This window comes from Cygnus olor, chromosome 3 (genome assembly GCF_009769625.2).
Source record: "Cygnus olor isolate bCygOlo1 chromosome 3, bCygOlo1.pri.v2, whole genome shotgun sequence".
NCBI lineage: Eukaryota > Metazoa > Chordata > Aves > Anseriformes > Anatidae > Cygnus > Cygnus olor.
The window spans coordinates 33522070-33543662 of record NC_049171.1 but is presented as its reverse complement, the minus strand read 5'-3'; the positions used below and the strand labels follow the sequence as shown (position 1 = coordinate 33543662).

General features: G+C 38.4%; 1 protein-coding gene across 11 annotated transcripts in view; it reads left to right on the top strand.

The window, feature by feature from the left end:
* Positions 1-21593, top strand: part of COL12A1 (collagen type XII alpha 1 chain) — a 97122-nt gene that overhangs the window by 2631 nt on the left and 72898 nt on the right. For 6 of the 11 annotated variants that reach the window (XM_040551234.1, XM_040551232.1, XM_040551231.1 and 3 more), the window contains exons 2-13: positions 112-219; positions 8437-8553; positions 9279-9422; positions 10923-10979; positions 11703-11966; positions 12068-12232; positions 12643-12816; positions 13642-13932; positions 14159-14761; positions 16196-16468; positions 18702-18974; positions 19909-20181. In XM_040551234.1, coding sequence (XP_040407168.1) covers positions 147-219; positions 8437-8553; positions 9279-9422; positions 10923-10979; positions 11703-11966; positions 12068-12232; positions 12643-12816; positions 13642-13932; positions 14159-14761; positions 16196-16468; positions 18702-18974; positions 19909-20181 — 2707 coding nt within the window. In that variant the 5' untranslated portion in view covers positions 112-146. The remainder of the gene's footprint in view (positions 1-111; positions 220-8436; positions 8554-9278; positions 9423-10922; positions 10980-11702; positions 11967-12067; positions 12233-12642; positions 12817-13641; positions 13933-14158; positions 14762-16195; positions 16469-18701; positions 18975-19908; positions 20182-21593) is intronic. The other 5 variants (XM_040551235.1, XM_040551238.1, XM_040551237.1 and 2 more) reach the window with 1 other exon arrangement.

Sequence of the window (21593 nt, the reverse complement as noted above, 5' to 3'; positions counted from 1 at the left end):
GAAATCCATGCTTCATCTTTTTTATGTTTCATGAATACACCCACACGAGCCTCTAATCCATGCGACTGATGTCCTTCTTTCTTCCCTTTTTTCCCCCCTCCACCGCTGCAGATTCATTCATGTTGTTGTGAGCCGAAAGGTCAGAAATGAAGACAGTGCTGTGCTCGGCGGTGGCTGCGCTGTGTGCAGCCGCCCTCCTCTCCTCCATCGAGGCTGAAGGTAACCAAACCCCCTGCCCCTCCGCGCGGGGTGCCCCTCAGTGAGATAACCTCCCACCAGGCCCGAGCTGCCACCTCTCTCCCTCTCCGTTTTTGAGTGTCACTTCTTCACCTTCTCTCTTTCTCTCCTTCAGAGAAATGCCTCCCCTTCCTTGCCCAGCTCCTTCTGTGCTCTGTTTCTCCTGGCTGGTCAGCCGAAATGTAGCTCCCTCTCTCTGTCTCTCTGGTGTGCTGTCCACACCACCCTGTGGGCCAGTGGCCACCCTGGGGGGAACACAGCACCCCGAGGAGCCCCGGGCACCGCTGGGGCCCGCGCCGCTGCCCTGCGCCCGCTGGAGTTCTGCTGGGCTGTGCAGTCGCGGTTAGTTGCGATGAGAGAGGAAACGAGAAACCCACCACCCAAAACCACCCACAGCTCTGAAATAAAGTGCTCCAACAGAGTCTGGCTCTCTGCGCCTGTGTGTTTTGTTCGGGCTGGCCTCCTCGCCTCTGCCCTGTCGGCCTCCTGGCCACCCCTGCTCGGCGGGGCGACCCCCGGCTGGGCCCTTGGGGCGGCCCGACTCTTCCTTGGGGACACTTCGGTCTCTGTGGTGGCCCTGGTCTGGGGGATGTCCCTGGGGAGATGTCCACCAAAGGGTGGCCAGGCCTGGGCCAGGCACTGCTGTGGCCACCGGGCCCTATGGCTCTGGCACACGTGTGGCACGTCATCCCCAAAGCGGCCTTTTTCTTCTCCTCCTCCTCATTTTCCTCCTCATGGGCCCCTGGTCTTGCTGGAGATTAAGGTCCCTGTCAGCCCACGGCAGCATCCTGCTGCGGGTTGAAGACCTGGGGAGACACACTGCGCCAGTCTTGCCTTCTTGCCGTGGCATCTCTGCTACCCTGGTGGATTAGCATGGAGTGTGAGGGAACCTCTGCATGGGCTGCATGGCTCAGGCCACAGCAACAGCAGTCCTGTTAGCAGGCTCTGCCAGGAGAAATAAAAAGATGCAAGGCTGCGCTGAACAGCCTGTGTTGAAATGACTTGGTCTGACCTCTGGGACCTCCATCATAGGGTGCGCCCTGAGTTTGAACTGGGAAAAACAGAAGCCAGTGCCTGGTAATTCAGTTTTTCCCTTCCTCCTCTTTTTGTACTGGGCTGAAGGAAATTCTCTGATCGTGGCCTGCCTCAATTGTCTGTGTCTGGACCTGGGCATCTTGGCTGATGGCTGCTAAAAGCATGGTGTGTCAGGGATGCCTCTGGGATGTTTCTCCCCTCGGCTCAACTGCTAGCATGGGGTCACGCAGGCATAAAGGAGACCAGCTTTCTGGAAAGTATAGCATTTCTGCTACTAGTACAACATCTGGCCACCCTAGGAGAGGATCAGCCCGCTGCCTCCCTCTCACGCTACGTTGTTGTTGGCTGAAGAACTAAAAAGGTCATTTAAAGTCATTTCAGAGTTGCATTTCAAATGCAGGACCACTGTGCTGGAGAAAACAGAGGAAGTGTATGGTTTTGATGGAAGAAGGGAGTGTATGTTTTTGCGCATTCTTGCCTGTTTTAGGAGGGAGCTTGTTTGGAGCTTGAGTGATGTTGTGGTTGTCCTACATTGTTGATTATGGAGTGGACTATTTCAAAAAACATGGGTGAAGGTGTTTCATTTAGATGTGTTGTGGATTAAAACAGTCGTAGTTTGAGTACTGCTGATGAAAGCTAGAAAAATGTATTGGAGAAGCACATAGTTATTTTGTAAGAGCGAAACTAGATACATCAGTCAAGCTGGCCATGTGTGTTTAGCTCTCATTGTGAAGCATGCACCATTGTTCAGCAGAAGAATGGACAGAGCCTGATCCTGTAAGTTGTGGAGCACTCCTGGATAGGACTGACATTGCTCTGCTTCAGAAAGTTGTATTAAGTAAAATGCATAACTTACAGGGATTGATTTTCTAAGTGAAACTTCACATGGTTCCTAGGTTCTGAAGTAGAGAACAGGAAAGTGTCTTGAGCAGGAACTGCAGTGAGAAATAGTGGTGCTGAAAATAGAAATTCAAAACTAGGAATACCTTAGGACTTGCTCTATGAGAACTGCTGTTGTAAAGCCTTTTGTAGTGTTTTTTGTTTGTTTATTATTTTTATTTTTTGACAATGCTGTCCACCTTTCTGCACTGTTTTAACTTTGTGCTTTAATTTTGTGTCACTTTGTACGTTGAATATTGGGTCTTACTTTAGTTCTGGTCTCATTCCAACTTAACTCCTGTCTGCTGAACTGACTTTCTCCTGTGGATGTTTGTCCCTTTTGTCTATTCCTCCAAGTTCCACATCACCTTGTGCCAAAGTCTTCTCCCACCAGTCCTGTCTCAGGCCACTGGTACAGTTGCATGACTGTGCATTTTTTTGGCTCTTTTTTTTTTTTTTTTCTTCTTTTATTCCTTTGGCTCTCCCTGTAGCAGTCATAGGAGATGAATTTTCTTTCCCTGAGCTATATGCAGACGCTTGGTGGGATGACAGCGTGAGAGGGGGGATAAGGGAGAAGAGCATGTGATGTGGTCAAAGTTGATCTGGGATGGGAAGGTGGCATAAAAGCAGAGGGAACGAACAACAAAGTTCTTCTGTTCTTCTGTCTTCTTTCAGCTTTCATTTTTTTCAGTCTCCCCTGGGAGCAGATCTGGTGTTTATCTGATACTGCTGTTCACATTCCTAAATACTCCAGGATGCAACTGGTTCTTCATCAGCATCACAGCTGCTCTCCAAGTCCTTCGTGAGAGCAGTGCTCTGTTGCTGTTGGCACAGCAGTGAAGTGCAGTAATGGTATTAGAGCTTTTCTACAGAGATACAGCAAAGCAGGAGTTTCTGTTTGGACATTTACTGTGGCAGTGGAGGGGGTAAAACCAACTTGTAGTCTGAATACATTCATAGGATTTCACTGGGGAAGTTGCTTATTTATCCTGGACAAAGAAGCAAATCTGTTTTCAAGCTCTGTTTTTCTGTGCATTTCTTTTACAATGAAGTTGTACTTGTTTTAATTTGCAGTCCTTCTGACGTCTCTCTCTGGCCTTAAATTTCTTGTGTACGATGCTGAATTTTATGCTTTATTTAAGTTGTTTCTTGCCCTTTTGGTCCAGTACTGCAATACTGCAGTACGTTTGGCGTATGTCCTTGTGTTGGGAATTCTTTCTGTCACAGTATTTTTTCCATCTGTGATCACATACAGCCAGGGGGAAATCTGTGTACTTCTGCTAGAAGAGAATGTTTTCGTTATTTTAGTTATGGTTAAGCCAAGTAGATTAGTATGCAAATAACCTGTTTGTTATAATCTCAAGGTAGTGCTGTTATCATGTTGTGGCTCGTGTAGTGTGTGACATTTGCTAATACCAAGGGATTTTCAAAGGCCCAAAAAAGTAACAAAGAAATCATTGGTTCTGTGTGACCTCATTGAGCATGTGGTGGTTCTGACTTTTAAATGTTTCAGGAACTGGTTCAGACCTAGAAAAGTCTGTTTGCTAGGGAATAGGGAAGGAGGGAATCATTGAGCCAAGTGTGGGACCTCTGTGTAGTGTAGGAAAAGGTTTGTCAGGTGAAGAATCTGTCTCCAGGACATTCTATACAGTAAGTGACAAATAATTGCAGCACAGTATGTACAGAGGATCAGAAAGTTTTTCATTGAATGGTTTAGAGATGACCCAGGATAGCTGAAACTTTAAAGGTTATCCACCTAATTAGCTTTGGAACTGGTTGGTGGGACCATTAGTTTATTACCTTTTGATGTCTATCTTTTGATAAATTAGCTGTTGCTTTTCTAATTCCTAAGGACAGAACCATGTAGACTGAAGCATGAAAGTGTATTTTGTATATACATGATGGTGACTATAACTCCTTGTTTTTCCTAATTCTAATTAGAATTAGAAGCAAAGTGTATGTGTGTGTCTATGTATATACACACACGCACACAAATACATATGCACAAACATGCCTAGAATTTAGTCAGTATTCATGCATGCAGAGTACATATGTAAACATGCAACTATGCTTAGTTGCATACATCTTTACAAGTGTTAGTATACGCATTTAACCAATTTTCTTTCAAAATACACTTATGTGAGCTACATATCTTGTATTTTGAAGAAACTTCGTATATATGTATAAAATAAAAAGAAATGAAGCCATACAGATGACAATGTTTCTGCATTGTTGGCAATAAATATCTAGCAAGGATGAGAAGCTGTTCTTTGCTACATTGCTAGGCTGTAGATCATTCCTTCTCCCATTCAGACTGGCAAGATTGACTTCAGAGGAGCTTGTCTGGGTTGGTGATCTAGTTAATTGTGTCACTCCAATATAGGAAGAAAATAGTAGATCAGGAGTTTTGGCCTCTTCCAGCCTTGGCGGGCCTTATTTCAGTGAGAGCAAGTGGCCTTACTGTTCAGCTACCATGGCCTGTATGTTATTTTAACATGTGCTGATATGTTATTTTACTAATTAATGTTAGTCTTTTCCAGTGATGGAATTACAAATTTGTTTCACATAAGGACTGTGGAGTGCAGCTACTTCCAAATTATATTACTTTTAAGACTGGTTTGGGATTTAAATTGCTTGGTCTGCTGATTATATTTTTCATCTAACTTGTTAAGATATTCATTGGGATCCTCTGGCAGTCATATTGTCTTATCTCTAAAAAGCTGTAGACTTTTACACATTTGGTTTGTATTACCTGTTAAGTAATACAAGCTAACATAGGACATACATAACATTTGAAAGATTCTTTGCTGTATATTTTTTGTTTTGGAAAATATACTGTTATTATATATGCATATAATACAAAGTGAATGAAATATGTCTATGAAATATTTTTATTTTTTTTCTTTTGTGGTGCATTAGACAGTATATACAATGGAGGAAACTATCATAGTTCTAAGAGTGGTGGAAATTAACACAGTGTAAACATTAAAAATTGACATTATACAGCAAGTTAAGTTTTCACGACACTGGAAACCTGTAGGAGAGCCATACATTTGTATGTATGAAGGGAACACTGAAGTATCATCACGTTACAATCACGATCCTGTAACTTGACAAGTCAATGAGAGAGGTTTGTCCTGGATTTTGATACTCACAGGGCCAGACTGATCAGCACTGTCACAGCACTGGACGCGTATGCGCAGCCTCACTTAGGCAAGTAGACCTACCTCAAAACTGCTTGCTTGAGTAAAGCTTAACCTCTGTTGAGTGGAGTTTTAAGGTTTGTCCCTGCAATGGGACAAACTCCCACCAGAACCAGGTCTGGTCTGATTCCATATTGCAGCTGTCTTGTTTTTCCAGTGGTGAATTCTGTTCTGGAAGAAAAATTTCCTGGAGAACTGGTGGAGTACCAGTTGCCCTCTTTGATGATGGTGATAAGGTTTTTATCATCTAAATATTTTTCTGTACTTCTGATCGCCTTGCTGCTCTCAGTCATATGACCATGGTTTGGTCTTGGTCCTGCAGCCAGTTTCACATGGGTGAAATTCACTCCACGTGCAGGCTGGTGGTTGTTTTGGAGATTCTCTTGGAGTACCAAAAGCTCATGAGCCACCCAGAAGACATTCTGATGACACTGGATCCGAATTTGCATTTCTTCACTCAAGCGGAGTTCCTTTTCACATTTCCATGTGAGAAACACTCAATGCTTTAGTTTGATGGCCCATCATAGGCCATCTGCTGAGAATAAATGGATTTAAACTGCAGCAACAAAGACCGGGCTTAGGTGTTGAGAATAACTTTGTGGTGATAAGGGGAGTGAGGCACTGGAGGATTTCTGCAGGAATCCAGTAGTTTTGCCCGTCTTGGAGGTCTTTGAGAATGATCTGAGCAACCATGTCAGGAATGACGTGGGATGGCTGATTTTGTCTTGGCCATGGAATGGGCAAGGGGACTTCCTGAAGTCCCCTGTGACACCATTGTTATAAAAGACTGTGAATACCTGGGTGAATGGATACGTTCATTATGTATCAATGTATTATTCTTTTTAACTGTAAAGATCCACGTCTGAATTTTCATAAAGCAGATTAAAATCCTTTAAAATGTTCAAGACTTTTCCTCACAGTCAGTTTTTCAGTTTATCTGGAATCCGGTCATTTGGATATCAACAAGTTGGGCTGCTGCTGTCCTTCAGCAGTTAAAGCCTAAAGTCTCTGCTGCAACATGCCAATTTACTTGCAAGGTTGGTGGCGCTATTTTTTCCATGTACTGAATTTTTTTTAAAAGCATGCTCAGGTCAGTTGTCTCTGCCTTTGCATTAAATTTGTCCTGAGCCATTGCTACTGAAACAATATTTTATAATGATATTCTTATTACCTGAATGTATTTTACTATTAACATGTGTTGCATGATTTTGATACTAAGTAACTACCCCGCTGTCTCTAGCATTGTGATACTCATAAACTGAATGATGAATAAAATGTGCATGCAGGTTAATGGTCTAATCTCACTGCCTGTGTATGGACAATAGGAAAAATAACAATTACTTCAATACTACTGTATCTATTGTATCAGTATTTCAAAGCCATATTATCCTATGGTTGGAAATGAGAGTAAATTAAAAGGAAAAAAAAATCCTACACAATTTGTTTCCATTTTTTGAGTTCAATGTTACTTATTGCAATTGGACAGTGTCTTTTCATAAGTTTCATATGTTCTAGCATTTACTTCTTGATCTGCTCTTTAAATTACGCTCAAAACCAAAACAAGTCTTATTTGAGTTATGATGGAAATCTTCCATGAAAGCATGAAAGGTCTGTCTGTTAAGAATGCCTGCAAAATGGTCTGCAGAAGTAAAGGAAAGTATGGCTGAACCTAATCTTACTTTGTAGACCTATTTAAACAATAATATATAATACACCTACCATGCACTGACAGTGAGTCAGTAAAATATTGCATGAATAAGCATGACTATTTTACAAAGAGAATATCATTATAAAATATTTATGAAACGTCTTTGTGTAATGAACCTTGTACATGGAGGCTTTCGTCCATCGTGGGAAGCTAAAAAATAATAATCAACATTTCATTTACATATGCATGATGCTGCAAAATAGCGTATGTAAACTATTTCTTTCTGTACTGTTCAGTTACTTCTGTCATCAGCTCCTATAAGTTTTATTTGCAGTCATTTGTTCAGATCACTGGTACCCTCTTTGCTGTTTTCTATAGATTCTGTAAAATAAATGTCCATAAATATACTTTGATGTTGTCTTTTCATAATTAACCATTGTGATGTATGGAACCATACTGGCATTTTGTGTTAAAATGCCACTATTAGTATGGGTACACCTGCTGCAAAGGGAACATGAAAAACATCAGTTTACACCTTTGAATTTGTATAGCAATCTGGTGTAAACAGGTAGAATCTTATTTTTGTGAGCTTTCACATCAGCTCAAATATTTCAGCAAATTCCAACTATTACTAACTCCATTTATTCACCCCTTAATTCCTCCATTCTTTGCAGCTATATGCAAAGTATGTCTCTTTAGTGGCTCCTAGGAACCAAGGGGTGGAGCTCTCCTTATTTTGAAATAAAATGATACATCAGTATATCATTATTACTGATATACATTTTACATGTATATTCCTATCTAGACCCTAACAGAAATTGTTTTACTGAACATTAAATGCCCAATCTTTCCCTGTATTCTTAAAAATATATATTTTTTCTCTGCCAAGTTTCTAGAATCAGTGAAATTGATAAGAAATATGGCTGTGCAGAGACTATACTCAAAAGCTGATCAATTCTTTGATGTCTAATTAAGAAGAGTGCTGTGTCCTCAATGTTCTAAATGATCTCATGGTATTGTAAGCAGGTTGTGATTTGGCATGCTTGTACGGATTGCACCCAGCATGTACAAAAATTTCCTTTAATTGTTATGTGAAATGTTTGCATATGTGGTGATTATCTGTGAACTCATTGTACATGTATCCAAATGTGTTTTCTATTGTGCTTGATTTTGCTGGCCATTCTTGAATGTCTTGGCAACTCAAGAAACATATGTTCTGTGCTGTCCTCTGTAATGCGTATACTCTTTGATGTTTTGTCATATTTTGTCGGCTTTTATTTTACTCTTTTTCCAACAACATATCTCTTTATATTTGTTGGAAACAAATTTATGCAAAGACAAATTTAGTAAGCTTTGCTCAACATTATTTTATTTATTCATCTGCCAAAGCTTGTTCAAACTTTTAAACATCCACCTGGTATAAATCTTTTGCAGTTAATCCACCGTCAGACTTGAATTTTACAATTATAGATGAACATAATGTTCAAATGTCATGGAAAAGGCCACCAGATGCAATAGTGGGTTACAGGATAACTGTTGTTCCTACAAATGGTGAGTTCCATAAAATTTTGGTACTTAATTTTTGTAAAAGTTGGGTTCATTTTTACCTCTATCTAAGTTAGGTATGAGAACAGCTATTGACATCTTTCTGAAGTTTATGACTGTTCCAAGTTAGAGTTTTTCTTACCTTAGCATTTACCTTTTGGGAACTGCAGGTAGTAAGCTTTGGTTTCTTTTCCTTGGCATGGAACAAGAAGGTAAAATCCTCACCCTGCTCCTCTTCTGTGCTTTTACCTTAAAGTTAGGAAATTGCATTGTACTTCTTTCAAGTACTTCTCCCAAGGGAGATATTGCATATGTCAGGTAGTGATGAAGTGATGTCATGTAACTTCCATAACATGGCCATAATAATGGTTGTGTAAGACACATGTTATTTTATATAACTTTGAGAAATTATCAGTGTAAATCTGATACCAGACCAGAACTGGATCATGATTTGTTAAATTATAGTACATTTTGTATGTGCATTTTATGTTTCAAATTTCCTGGAATTTATTAAATGCCCCTGTAACTTTTTCACTACTGAAAACAGGTTAGATAGAAGTTTCATGTTTCAAAATATTTCAGGAAAAAAGAATTCATATCATTCTAAAATTGTCACTTGATATTTAGATAGATTATTCTTTGTTGCATTTTTTTGGTTGTTTTATGATCAACTTGTCATTGATATTACTGGATTTAAATACTGCATTAACTGTTTTATATATTTATTGCAGATGGACCAACTAAAGAATTTACTCTTTCACCTAGCACTACCCAAACTGTCTTATCAGATCTTATACCTGATATAGAGTATGTTGTATCAATAGCTTCATATGATGAGAGAGAGGAGAGTCTACCTGTTTTTGGCCAACTGACAAGTAAGTACATGTAACAGAGAGTATAGCATTAGAATAGAATAGAATAGAATAGAATAGAATAGAATAGAATAGGATAGAATAGAATAGAATAGTTCATTTGGAAGGGACCTACATAGATCATGTAGTCCAAATCACCTGACCACTTCAAGACTAACCAAAAGTTAAAGCATATTATTGAGGACATTATCCAAATGTCTCTTGAACATTGACAGGCACGGGGCATCAATCACCTGTCTAGGAAGCCTGCTTGACCACTGTCATGGTGAAGAATTTATTCATAACATCCAGTCCGAACCTCCCCTGGCACAGCTTTGTGCCATTCCCACGTGCCCTGTCATTGGTTACCAAGAAGCAGAGACCGGCACCTCCTTCTCCACTTCCCCTCCTCAGGAAGTGCAGAGAGCAATGAGGTTGCCTCTCAGCCTTCTTTTCTCCAGGCTAGTCAATCCAAGTGTCCTCAGCCTCTCCTCATATGTCCTTCTAGCCCTTTTACCAGCTTTGTGGCCATCCTCTGAATGCTTTCAAATATCTTAACAGCCCTTTTATATTGTGAAGCCCTGATCTGCACACAATATTCAAGGTAAGGTTGCCGCAATGCTAAATATAGCAGGAGAATTACCTCTTTTGACTGGCTGGCTATGCTGAATTCGATGCATCCCAAAATGTGGTTTGCCCTCTTGGCTGCCAGGGCACACTGCTGGCTCATGCTGAGCCTGCTGCCAACCAGTTAGAAAACCAAATAACATAACTGACTGGTCATTCACAGAACTTTGGCTTTGACTTCTAGGCTTTTTTGGCTTTGTTCCAGTTCCTCAACTGAATTTTTTTTTTCATTGAACATAATTTATTGCAAGAGCAGAGATAAGAGGAGACTAGCATGTAGCATGGATATACTGTGGCAAACAACTCACACAGAGGTCTTTGCAGGAGACTACTGGTTTAGCTAACATAGACCTACTTCCTATCAACTGCATCTGCATTCAAAGGGAAGACTGTCATTGACCTCAGTTAAGAAATGAATCGGACTGAATTTCTGTGAAGATTAAAAAAAATAGTAAAAATAAATTATGGAATTGAGTTTTTTAATCATTTATATTTAATAATTTTAGGTTAAACGCAGCAGACTATATTCCATGACACATTTTGTCACATGTCTCAGACTACACAAACAACCACAGGAAAATTACTTATGATGAGTTTCCCAATGTGTTAGAGAGGGGTATTTCATCTAGGGATGTTGCAGTTAATTTTCAGGATATTACCTAGAGATGTACAAGTACAGAGGATTCCTAATTATTCTATTTTCTGTATTTTGTGTTGCCCTGAATGCTATGTCATCAATTCTACAATTACAGTGGCTGTATTCATAACTTGCATTCATGTATTCACGTTCTGAGGCTTGTCAGATTTGTATCCCTAATTCCTTACACACTTTTCTTTGATGTTAACAAATTAACCTAATTTCCTCCATTAATTCTGCCTATGTTGTTCTTTGTGCAGTTCAGACAGGTGGTCCAGGGATACCAGAGGAAAAGAAGGTTGAGACTCAATTACAAAGTAAGATGTTTTGCCTTTCAGTTTATCTGATGTTTTAGAGATAATTTAGATCTGGATCAAGGGCCCTATAAAGTTAAACTGTTTTCCTTTGTTACTTAGCAATAAAGTTAACTTTTAAAGTTGTCCAGAATTAAGAAAACTTTGGAAGAGACTGGGATGGAAGGAATTTATAGCTACATTGAAAGGATGACCTGCAAAGTTGGTTCTGAAACTTGAAATTTCATACAACTAATTAAGGAAATCCACAAATGTCTTAGTCCTATCAACAAAGGTCATCATCTTATGGATACAAGGCATTGCAGAAGAAACTGCAATTACTATGGGGAGATAAAGATGGAAAGCAGAAGTGGTAACAAAATGATACATTCCCATAACATCAAACTATTTCAAAAAGTTTTATGTGTGAGTTGTCATCTTCTGTAGGAGAACAGATCTTGTGAAATAGAATGAGAGGTGTCTCAAAATTGAGTTTGTAGGTGACAGTTGCTTTTTGGTAACATCAGCTAAAAGGCTCTTATCTGTGTTCACCTAGGTGAATAATGTTTCCTCAAATAAGATATTCTATATAAAAATGTGAGTTTATTCAATATCTGTTGATTTTGACTTTTATCTACTAAGTTTCTGTCAGACATTTCTCACTGATTTGTAAGAATGAAATTGCGCATCTGCTAACAAAGTTTTTTGTTGCCTTTTTTTTGTTTGTTTTGTTTGTGTGTGTTCTAGGATGCTCCATAAGTGCAACAACAGATTTAGTTTTCCTGGTAGATGGTTCATGGAGTGTAGGGAGAAATAACTTCAGATATATTCTGGACTTCATGGTTGCCCTCATATCAGCTTTTGACATTGGGGAAGAAAAGACAAGAGTTGGAGTTGTTCAGTACAGTTCAGATACGAGAACAGAGTTCAATTTAAATCAGTATTTCAGAAGAAGTGATCTTATTGATGCAATTAAAAGGATACCTTACAAAGGTGGCAACACAATGACAGGTACAGATTTCTATATGTGTTTATTTCATTTTTTACGAGAAATTTGCTCTAAATCCTAGTTCATTTTTGTCTAATAAGAGCACAACTTGTGTTGTTTTCAGGTGAGGCTATTGATTACCTGGTTAAAAACACCTTCACCGAGTCTGCTGGAGCAAGAAAAGGCTTTCCCAAAGTAGCAATTGTCATTACGGATGGAAAAGCTCAAGATGAAGTTGAAATTCCTGCAAGAGAGCTTCGCAATGTAGGAGTTGAAGTCTTTTCTTTGGGTATGTTGAATTTTTTTAATGATTGAGTGATTAGCATTTCTAAAGCAGTAGGTTATACGTTTTACAAATTCTGGGTTTAAAGTTTTGTTATACTACTGTTTCCACATGTGTGTGCCTTGAAATGGGCCATTTGTAACCTCCAGAGTGGAACATAATAGTTGTATTAATTGATAGTAATTCTGTAACACCTACCTGAAGACTTTTTTTGCAAATGCCAATGACCCTTGGCCTTACTGAAGGTGCCACATTATTTTCTCATGTTGAAAATGGACTATATTGCTTCATTGCATTAACTTGTGTAGTAGTTTTGTTATTGATAATGACAGAAGACAGAACTGAATTAAACTCACATTCGTAGATGGCTGTCTTTAATGGCCACTTAACATGGTCCTGTCTGTTGTGTCTTCTAGGAATCAAAGCAGCAGATGCGAAAGAACTCAAGCTAATTGCATCTCAGCCTTCACTGAAACATGTCTTCAATGTGGCTAATTTTGATGGAATTGTAGATATACAGAATGAAATCATCTTGCAAGTGTGCTCTGGTGTTGATGAACAGCTGGGTGAATTGGTTAGTGGAGAAGAAGGTGAGATACTTTATATAAATGCATTTATTGGCATCAATTTATTCTTATGCATGTTTAAGGGGACTAGCCCTACTTCCTTTGCTCTGTTTCTGAAGTTTGATCCATTGCAACTGTGGAAAACGTTTCAACTTTGTGCATTTAAATACAGGAGGACAGAACATGTGACAGTAGATTTGGAATAGCTCCATTATTCCGTAGTTTCAAGGGCAACACAATGCTGTTCAGTTATCAGAGTCTCATACAGCCAGTTTGAACACTGGCTTCACTTCTGTGGAAAAATGTACCAAAGGGAAAAATCTGCTTGGTGAAGGGGCAGAATGTGTAATAGGTTAAAACCAAGGAATGAAAACTGGAGAACGCTGAAAAAAAAAACAAAAAAAAACACAGAAATTAAGCTGTATCATCGCCACCTTCTGGCTCTGTAAGATTCTGAGTAAATAGCTATTTTTTGCCCAAAATGGCAGTAGAATGACTCAGCTTTCATAGTGCTCTGCTCAGGTCTGTATTTGTTCAACTCCTCTAGTATATTCCTGAGGATGTAGCTTTCGATTCTGATTGAAACAGAATTAGAGCAAGACAGAATTTCTCCTGGAACTTCTACTACACTTGGGGTACTACAGATGCATTCCTTATATTTCTTACCTCTCACTGATGCCCCATGTGGACTTTTCTGTAATTCAGTTGTGTTTATTTATGCTAAAAATAGATGTGTTTTTTAATAAAGATTAAGCAAAAATGACTACATTTATTTCAGAAATAAAAATGTGCAAAGAAACCTGTTTATAATTGTAACTAATATTTTGGTTTGTTTTCAATTTCTTTCAGTGGTGGAGCCTCCTTCAAATCTAGTAGCTGCTCAGATCTCCTCAAAATCTGTTAGGATCACTTGGGATCCATCCACAAGTCAAATAACTGGCTACCGGGTACAGTTCATTCCAATGATAGCTGGTGGAAAACAACATGCACTGAATGTGGGTCCTCAGACTACTGCTCTGAATGTTAAAGATCTCTCTCCAGACACAGAGTATCAAATTAATGTTTTTGCAATGAAAGGACTGACCCCCAGTGAGCCAATAACTATAATGGAAAAAACACAACAAGTAAAAGTTCAAGTGGGTGAGTTAGGAACTACTGTGTTATTTTCACACAGTAGCTTTTTGTTGTTTGAACCTCTGATGCTTGCTTTAGTATCATACCTTTATTGTTTATAAGAAAGAGCTTTACTTGGAATGGTTTATTTCTGTCATGAACAACGGGATATATAATGCATGAGCTGCAGATGCAATTGAAATGCTGTGGCTGTTGAATACCTGTTTATAGTGGTGAATCTTTTTCTTTACAGAATGCTCACGTGGTGTGGATGTAAAAGCTGATGTTGTGTTTTTAGTGGATGGCTCCTACAGCATTGGTATCGCCAATTTTGTTAAAGTAAGAGCCTTTTTGGAAGTGTTAGTTAAAAGCTTTGAGATATCGCCTCGAAAAGTACAGATAAGTCTTGTCCAGTACAGCAGAGACCCCCATATGGAGTTTTCTTTGAACAGATACAACCGAGTGGAAGATATAATTCAGGCTATTAACACCTTCCCCTACAGAGGTGGATCTACCAACACAGGCAAAGCGATGACATACGTGAGGGAAAAAGTATTTGTTACCAGCAAAGGATCAAGACCAAATGTGCCAAGAGTCATGATTCTTATTACTGATGGAAAATCATCAGATGCTTTTAAAGAACCAGCAATAAAGCTGAGGGATGCAGATGTAGAAATCTTTGCAGTTGGTGTGAAGGATGCAGTGCGTACAGAGTTAGAAGCAATTGCATCACCTCCTGCTGAAACCCATGTTTACACAGTGGAAGATTTTGATGCTTTCCAAAGAATATCATTTGAGCTTACACAGTCTGTCTGCCTACGGATTGAGCAGGAACTTGCTGCTATAAGGAAAAAATGTAAGTAACTACTATTACTTGGAGAAATACAGAAAATGCAGTGAAAAAAAATGTGACCCAATGTTTTGTTGTTGTAGATACATACAACAATTGATGATGACATTGACCATATACAAATGATAATTTTAATAGCTGGGGATTTGGTTATTATTTTCAAGCATATTGAAAGCAATAATGGAGAAATAAAGATGAAAAAAATATTGGAGAAATATTTTTTTTCCTCCCTTCCTGGGTACCTAGAAACTTATTAGTGTGTATTGATCTGGAGTGACCTCAGTGGATGTGCTCTGCTTTTACGCTGTAGTAAAGGAGGTTCAATTACATCCTGAGTAAAACATTACTTCCTAGGTCCATTCTTTAGCTGTCCAAAATGAGGTAGCTATTCTAAGCTCACATTTTAGAATTTTAAAAGCAGTGAAGCAATACAGGCACCTCGATAAGGTGATTCAATGAATTTTTATGGTACAGTGCATGTCCCTCTGAAACTGGGCTTCTGTCTTCCCCAGCTGTAGAGATGGGCTTAGACAGGACAATATAAGACAGTTAATGCTAGGTCATGTTGAGCTCATTCTGACTATACAGCCTTAAATAAAGTAGGATATGAAAGTCTTCACATGTATCCAAATTTGGTGAATTTGGTTAATGTTTGCCATTTAAAAAAATTCTAAATGACTAACTTTTGGTCAGCTAAAGTTACTTGGGATTAGTTGCACCCTCAGTGTCTCTACCTATGTTTATTAGAACACTAATGTTGAATAGTCCCCAGTAATGAAAACCCCACTCTCTTTAAAAATAAGCCTTTTGTTTCAGGATAGCTTTGAGGAACAAACCAGCAAAACAGCCTTTGTTTTAGAGGGCTCAAGCAGTCTTAACATCCCCACTGTTAGGCTGACTAGGCCAGCCAAAACAAGCCCAGGATGTCAGGTTTGTGTTTGTGCCTCATGTCAAGTTCCTTGTTTCCCTTTTGATTCCATTCCTGAAAAAATACTGGGATTTATTTTGTCCTATTTCTAATCTTGATCTGAAAAAAAAACCAAACAAACAAGGATTCTTAGTTTCCATTGAGGGCAAAATGTTATTGTTGTTCATGAGACATGCAAAAGAGAGAACCCAACTTGATTATCAGATTCTAACTTAAGTTTTCATAAGTACATTTTTTTTAGATGAATTGCTCTCATTTGACCTAGAAATCACTGAGTTGGTGCTTCTACTCATTGCCACATCATTTGAGACAACCTAGATATCATCTTCATGAAATTTGATAGCCATAAGCAAGTATGGAAAACAAGAACTGTTGCACATATGACAAAATATATTGTCAATTAGAATAAACCGAATAATTGAGGGATGTTTTTCACTGATTTTAGAGATTCTGTGTTTAAAAAAATAATCCAGAAAGTAAGTCTTACCTGTGCGTTTTTTATTTCCATACAGCTTACATACCTGCAAAGAATATGGTCTTTTCTGATGTAACATCTGACAGTTTCAAAGTGAGCTGGTCTCCAGCTGGATCTGAGGTTTTGTCCTATCTCATTAAATATAAAGTAGCAGTCAGTGGAGATGAATTCATTGTTTCGGTACCAGCTTCAAGTACTAGCTCAGTTCTCACCAACTTGCTACCTGAGACTACTTATGCTGTCAGTGTGATAGCTGAATATGAAGATGGTGATGGCCCTCCTTTGGATGGAGAGGAAACCACCTTAGAAGGTAGGCTTCCATTATTCTCAGATGCAAAATGCCATGTGTTCAAATAAGAATTTGCTTCATTGAGAGAACTGGTCTATGTGGAGCAGCCATCTAAGACTGAGATGGCTGTACTATTACATGGGATGAGAATAAATGTTATTATCTTAATGCATTTTCTAAAGATATAAAATTCCAATAATAGGCCAATATTAAAATGTTAAGATTGGATTTTATTTTCCCTGCTGTGTTTTTCTGCAGTGATCTATTTATGAATGAAATGTTGTGAATGTTGTGCTGTAAATAATAAATTCCCTGGCATCAGACTGTGATGCAGGAGTGTATGTTGACTTCAAAACATTTAAAGACAAGAATGTACCTATGTAATTTGCTGTCTCTACATCTTTAACTTGCGCTCGCAGAAATTCTATTTCATATGTCATAGAATTGAAGGGGGCTGACGTTAGGTCAGCTGTTTTTCATCAGAACCTCATGGATCTGATCCAGTAATTCTTACTGATTCAAAACTTCCATTGATGTCATCGTGACTTTATGTGATCAATGACTGTAAATTTAAACATGGTAGATATACTTTTTTTCTTGGCAGAGTTGCCAAGATGCATTTCCACTAATTTAAAGGAGAAGGATCACAGTAATTTAGATTTTCTTTTCCAGTAGTTGGATACTCAGTCTAGTCTAAACCAGGCTTTTTTCTTTAATATTGATCCACTCTGCTTTGTTTTTCCATGCTGTCATTAGTGACCTTTGATGATGTAAATGATTCCAAGGGAGCAATGAAACAGCATGGAAATTTGTTAATTGCACTTTCCTCTTAGGATTCATAGAAATACACTTTTATAAAATTGCTTAGTTTGGATGGCAAGTTTGGAAGATACAGGTTTCACTGTTGGTGTGCATATTTCCATGACTGTACCAGTCAGAATGTTTTTGCCACACATAACTTTCCTTTTCCAAGACAAATTCTTGGCTGATAGAACATGTGGCTTGTGAATGTAAGGGACAGAGAAGGAATAGCTTTAATAAAAATAAAGTGTTCTCATGTTGTGATTGATACTGCCTTAAATAATTGCCAGCATTTTAATTGGATGAAGTCTTAGCAAGTCTGAGAAGACTGAGTTCTATATCATGTAAATTTCAGCAGCTCTTCATGCAGATCTGGCTATCAATTTGGGTCAGACAGCCCTCTTGACAGTGAACTTTTGTTTCAGTCTTTTAAAGAATTTCAAATTGAGTATTGTGTTTCGGATCAGTAGAAAACAAATTACTCTCTCTAAAACTAGGGTTATGAATTGCTCCACTCTTAACAGGTCTGTATTTGAACACTGAAGAACAACACTTTTGGCACATCATGTTCCAGTTGAATAATACTTTAGATAGTAAACAATGAAAACAAAAACTTTTTTTTTTTTTTTCTAAATTACAGTGCTAAATACTGCTAGACAACTTGCAGTACATTATATTCTTATGTATGTTGGAATAGTCAAGTCATGCTTTGGTGCACCCACTCATGAAATGGTTCATATGAAATGACATGAGTTATAGACATATCTTTTTTCAAGGACTAGTTAAATAGTCCACCATGTTTTTTTATTATTCTGGGATAACAAACTATTTCCTGTCTTTGAGGTCGTGACTTCATTCAGATTTTTTTTTTTTTAAACAGTAGATGCAACTCACATTTCATTGAATGTATTTTTTTTTTTTTTTGGTGAAAATTTAACTTAAAGGAGTGGAATTATTTTGGTGTTCGATTTTTTTCCTTTTACATTTACTTTGGATATTTCTTTAAAATAGGAGAGCTGCCTGTGTGTAGTCTGATGTATCTGATAATTATCTGTAAATGGAGGTGGTACAGAAGCAAATAGCCACAGCAGTGAAATCTCTACAATTTGTTGCTAAGCAATTTCCCCACAGTGTGCCCCAAAGTCCCTTAGATATTAAAGTTCTGCTGTCACTGCTAAACACAGTCAGACTGTCTTAAGTTTCAGAAGTGGTTGTATAAACTGGGATTAATGTACTTTTGGAGACAACTCTATTGCACTGCTGATTGTAACTCTGGCCTTAAATTTTCAGAAATGACTAATGGTTTGTATACCTTAAAATGGATGGGATGACAGTGTAAGCTGTTGTTTTGGTAAACAGGATGAGCTAATAAAATGGTTGAAATGATTTCACTTCATGGACTGCTTGATCAAAAGCAAATATTTACAAATTATATGTGTATTTTTTTTTGTAGTTAAAGGTGCTCCTCGAAACTTAAGGATAACAGATGAAACTACTGATAGCTTTATGGTTGGCTGGACTCCAGCTCCAGGAAATGTTTTACGGTACAGGCTTGTATATAGACCACTTACTGGAGGAGAAAGGAGACAAGTGACTGTCTCAGCAAATGAAAGATCAACTACTCTACAGAACTTGATTCAAGATACAAGATACGAAGTGTCCGTTATTGCTGAGTATCAGTCTGGGCCTGGGAATGCTCTGAATGGATATGCAAAAACTGATGAAGGTATGTGATTGATGCTGTGAATGTAGTATACTTGAGAAAAATTCCTTGCATGTTGACATATTCACATTGAAAAGAGAATAACTCATATTGGCCATATGTATTATTCCAGATGAACAATGAATTATAAAATTACTCAAATCTCATTGAGAGGTAATCTAAAACAATATAATTTATCAAAACTGTTATATTTCTTTTTGAAACATAATATATTGATCCTCCAACATCGAATATGCCAAGGAAATTTGGGTGAAGAATCTACCTGTACGTTTAATTGTCCTTATGATTCTTCTTCCTATTGCCAATGATGTAAGTTATGTTTCTTTTCAGCAAGTTCAGGCCGTTTGTGCTTCTGAATGGAAAGCAAAGAATGAATGAAGCATTTGATTTATTAGTTATCACTGTAGCCCTAACGTTGGCTTAGACATAAACTGTATGATTCTGTAATGGGTATCATGCCTTATTAAACAAAATCCAAGGAGTATAGACACATTACGAATGCCTTGGTCATCAGTGAAACTTAATTGAGATTTTAAGTTTATTAAACACCAGAAATAACTACCATCAAAAATAACTGAGTAGGAAGCCTTAAGTTGTTAATTTGACATCTCATTGCTGGTCTTTGGCTTGATTCTTGATAGATCTTGGTGTGAGCTTATATTCAGGTGTTAATATGTGTAAGCGTTCCGGGATAGAGCCTGTAGTTTTAGTAGAAAAAAAAAGGGGAACAAAATGACTTTATTGGGCATTTTTGCATAAGGAAGTTGGGAATGGAATTGTACAATCCTGGTTACTGTAAAGTTATACTATATTAGTGCTAGTGCAGGCTATTCAAGAATTGTATTTTCAGCATTAAATCCCATGTTGAAGTAACTTAAAAAATAAACCAAGGAACGAATCTTGCTTCAACTTGTTTTCAATATCTTCTATGGTGCAGTTCGAGGAAATCCAAGAAATCTGCAAGTTTCTGATGCTACAACATCAACAATGAAGCTGTCTTGGAGTGCTGCTCCTGGAAAAGTGCAGCAGTACTTTATAACTTACACACCAGTTGCAGGAGGTGAAACTAAGGAATTGACTGTGAAAGGTGATACTACCTCTAAAGTGCTGAAAGGCTTAGATGAAGCCACTAGGTATGCATTGACTGTGTCTGCCTTGTATGCCTCTGGAGCAGGAGAGGCCCTTTCTGGAGAGGGAGAAACACTTGAAGGTAATTGTTTTTTTTTTGTTTCTGTACAGTCATTCATTTATTTACATGGTTACTGCTTAAGTTGTCTTAAAATGTACTGTCTTCCTGAGATATCTACAGAAGTAGATATGTGAATGAAAAGTAGGCATAAAGACATTCTCCTGTGTTACAGTGTTTTTCCAAACCTACTGTCCATTGGAGAAAACAATGGGGTCTAGTCACTGGTTGTGGTCTCTTGGAAAAAGGTATTGCCAGAAGCAGTGTTCTTCTACACCAGCCTCTGAGATATTCTGCCTTATAACTCAACTTTTGAGTAGTTTTAATGGCAGATTGTTATTAACGTAATGGGATTAATTAATAGGGTTAAAATATCTCGTCCATTTGAAAATCTGCAGGGTTTCTTCTGTACCGCGACTGAAAGATGTTCAGGGACCTTTTTTTTTTTTTTTTTTTTATTAGATAAGCAACAGCTGGACTCGGTATAAGAATAATGAAACATATCCTGCTTTTAACTATAGGAGTAAGAACCCAGGGCTGAGCATTAACAGCGTGCTGGTAAGGTAGAGCCAGAGACTTATAAGGAGGGCAGGCTGCTCTCATTCTGCCTTTGAGTGGAGAATTTCCCCGACTTGTTCCCTGTGAGCATTCTCAGTGTCATCTGTTAATTGTCAGGGGGTAGGGAAGGCTGCCTCCTAGGCCATGAAAGGAAGTGTGACTGTGCTCTTTGCTGGCCAGGTATGTATTGCTAAGGCCTGGCATTCCAGCTCTGTAGGGATGGTACTTGAAAACATCTTACAGATGATTTACGTGGAATTAAAACTCCTCCATTGACACTAATGGAGTTATAGTAAGGACGTACTTGGCTCTCAGTTTCCCCATCAGTTTAACTTTTTGTTTATGCCATAGATTAAAGAACAAACCAGGAAACCTGCTTTAAATAGGAAACTGTAAAAAAATCAGTTCCAATAATTTGCTAATGGGATGATTTCATCCCGGTAAAATTTAGGCACCTATTTAAATGCTGAAGTTTGCAGCGTGGACTCTCTAGGATTCTTCTGTGATTAATGAAGAAAGGCAGATATGTCCAGAAGGCAGGTAGTCCATCTAAGATCTCGTTTTCCCTTCAAAGGAGTATTTCTCAGTCTACTGACTATAGAAGGAGGAGCTGAGTGTTAGGCTCCAGCTCCCCACTGCCACTACCTATGTCTCAGACAACAATGCAATGCCCCTACTTTCTGTGATGACTTCACCCTGTCTTAGTGTATCAGGCACCTTGCAATTCATGCTGAAACTCCCTTGGCTTTCACTGCCTGGCCAGACCTCTTTTTTAATGTGGAGCTCTTGAGATATCAGGTGCGTTTTGAGTTCATGAGATAAACCTAGCTTTTTACTCTGTCATAAAGCTTGAACAATAGGGAAGTCTTTTAAGGCAT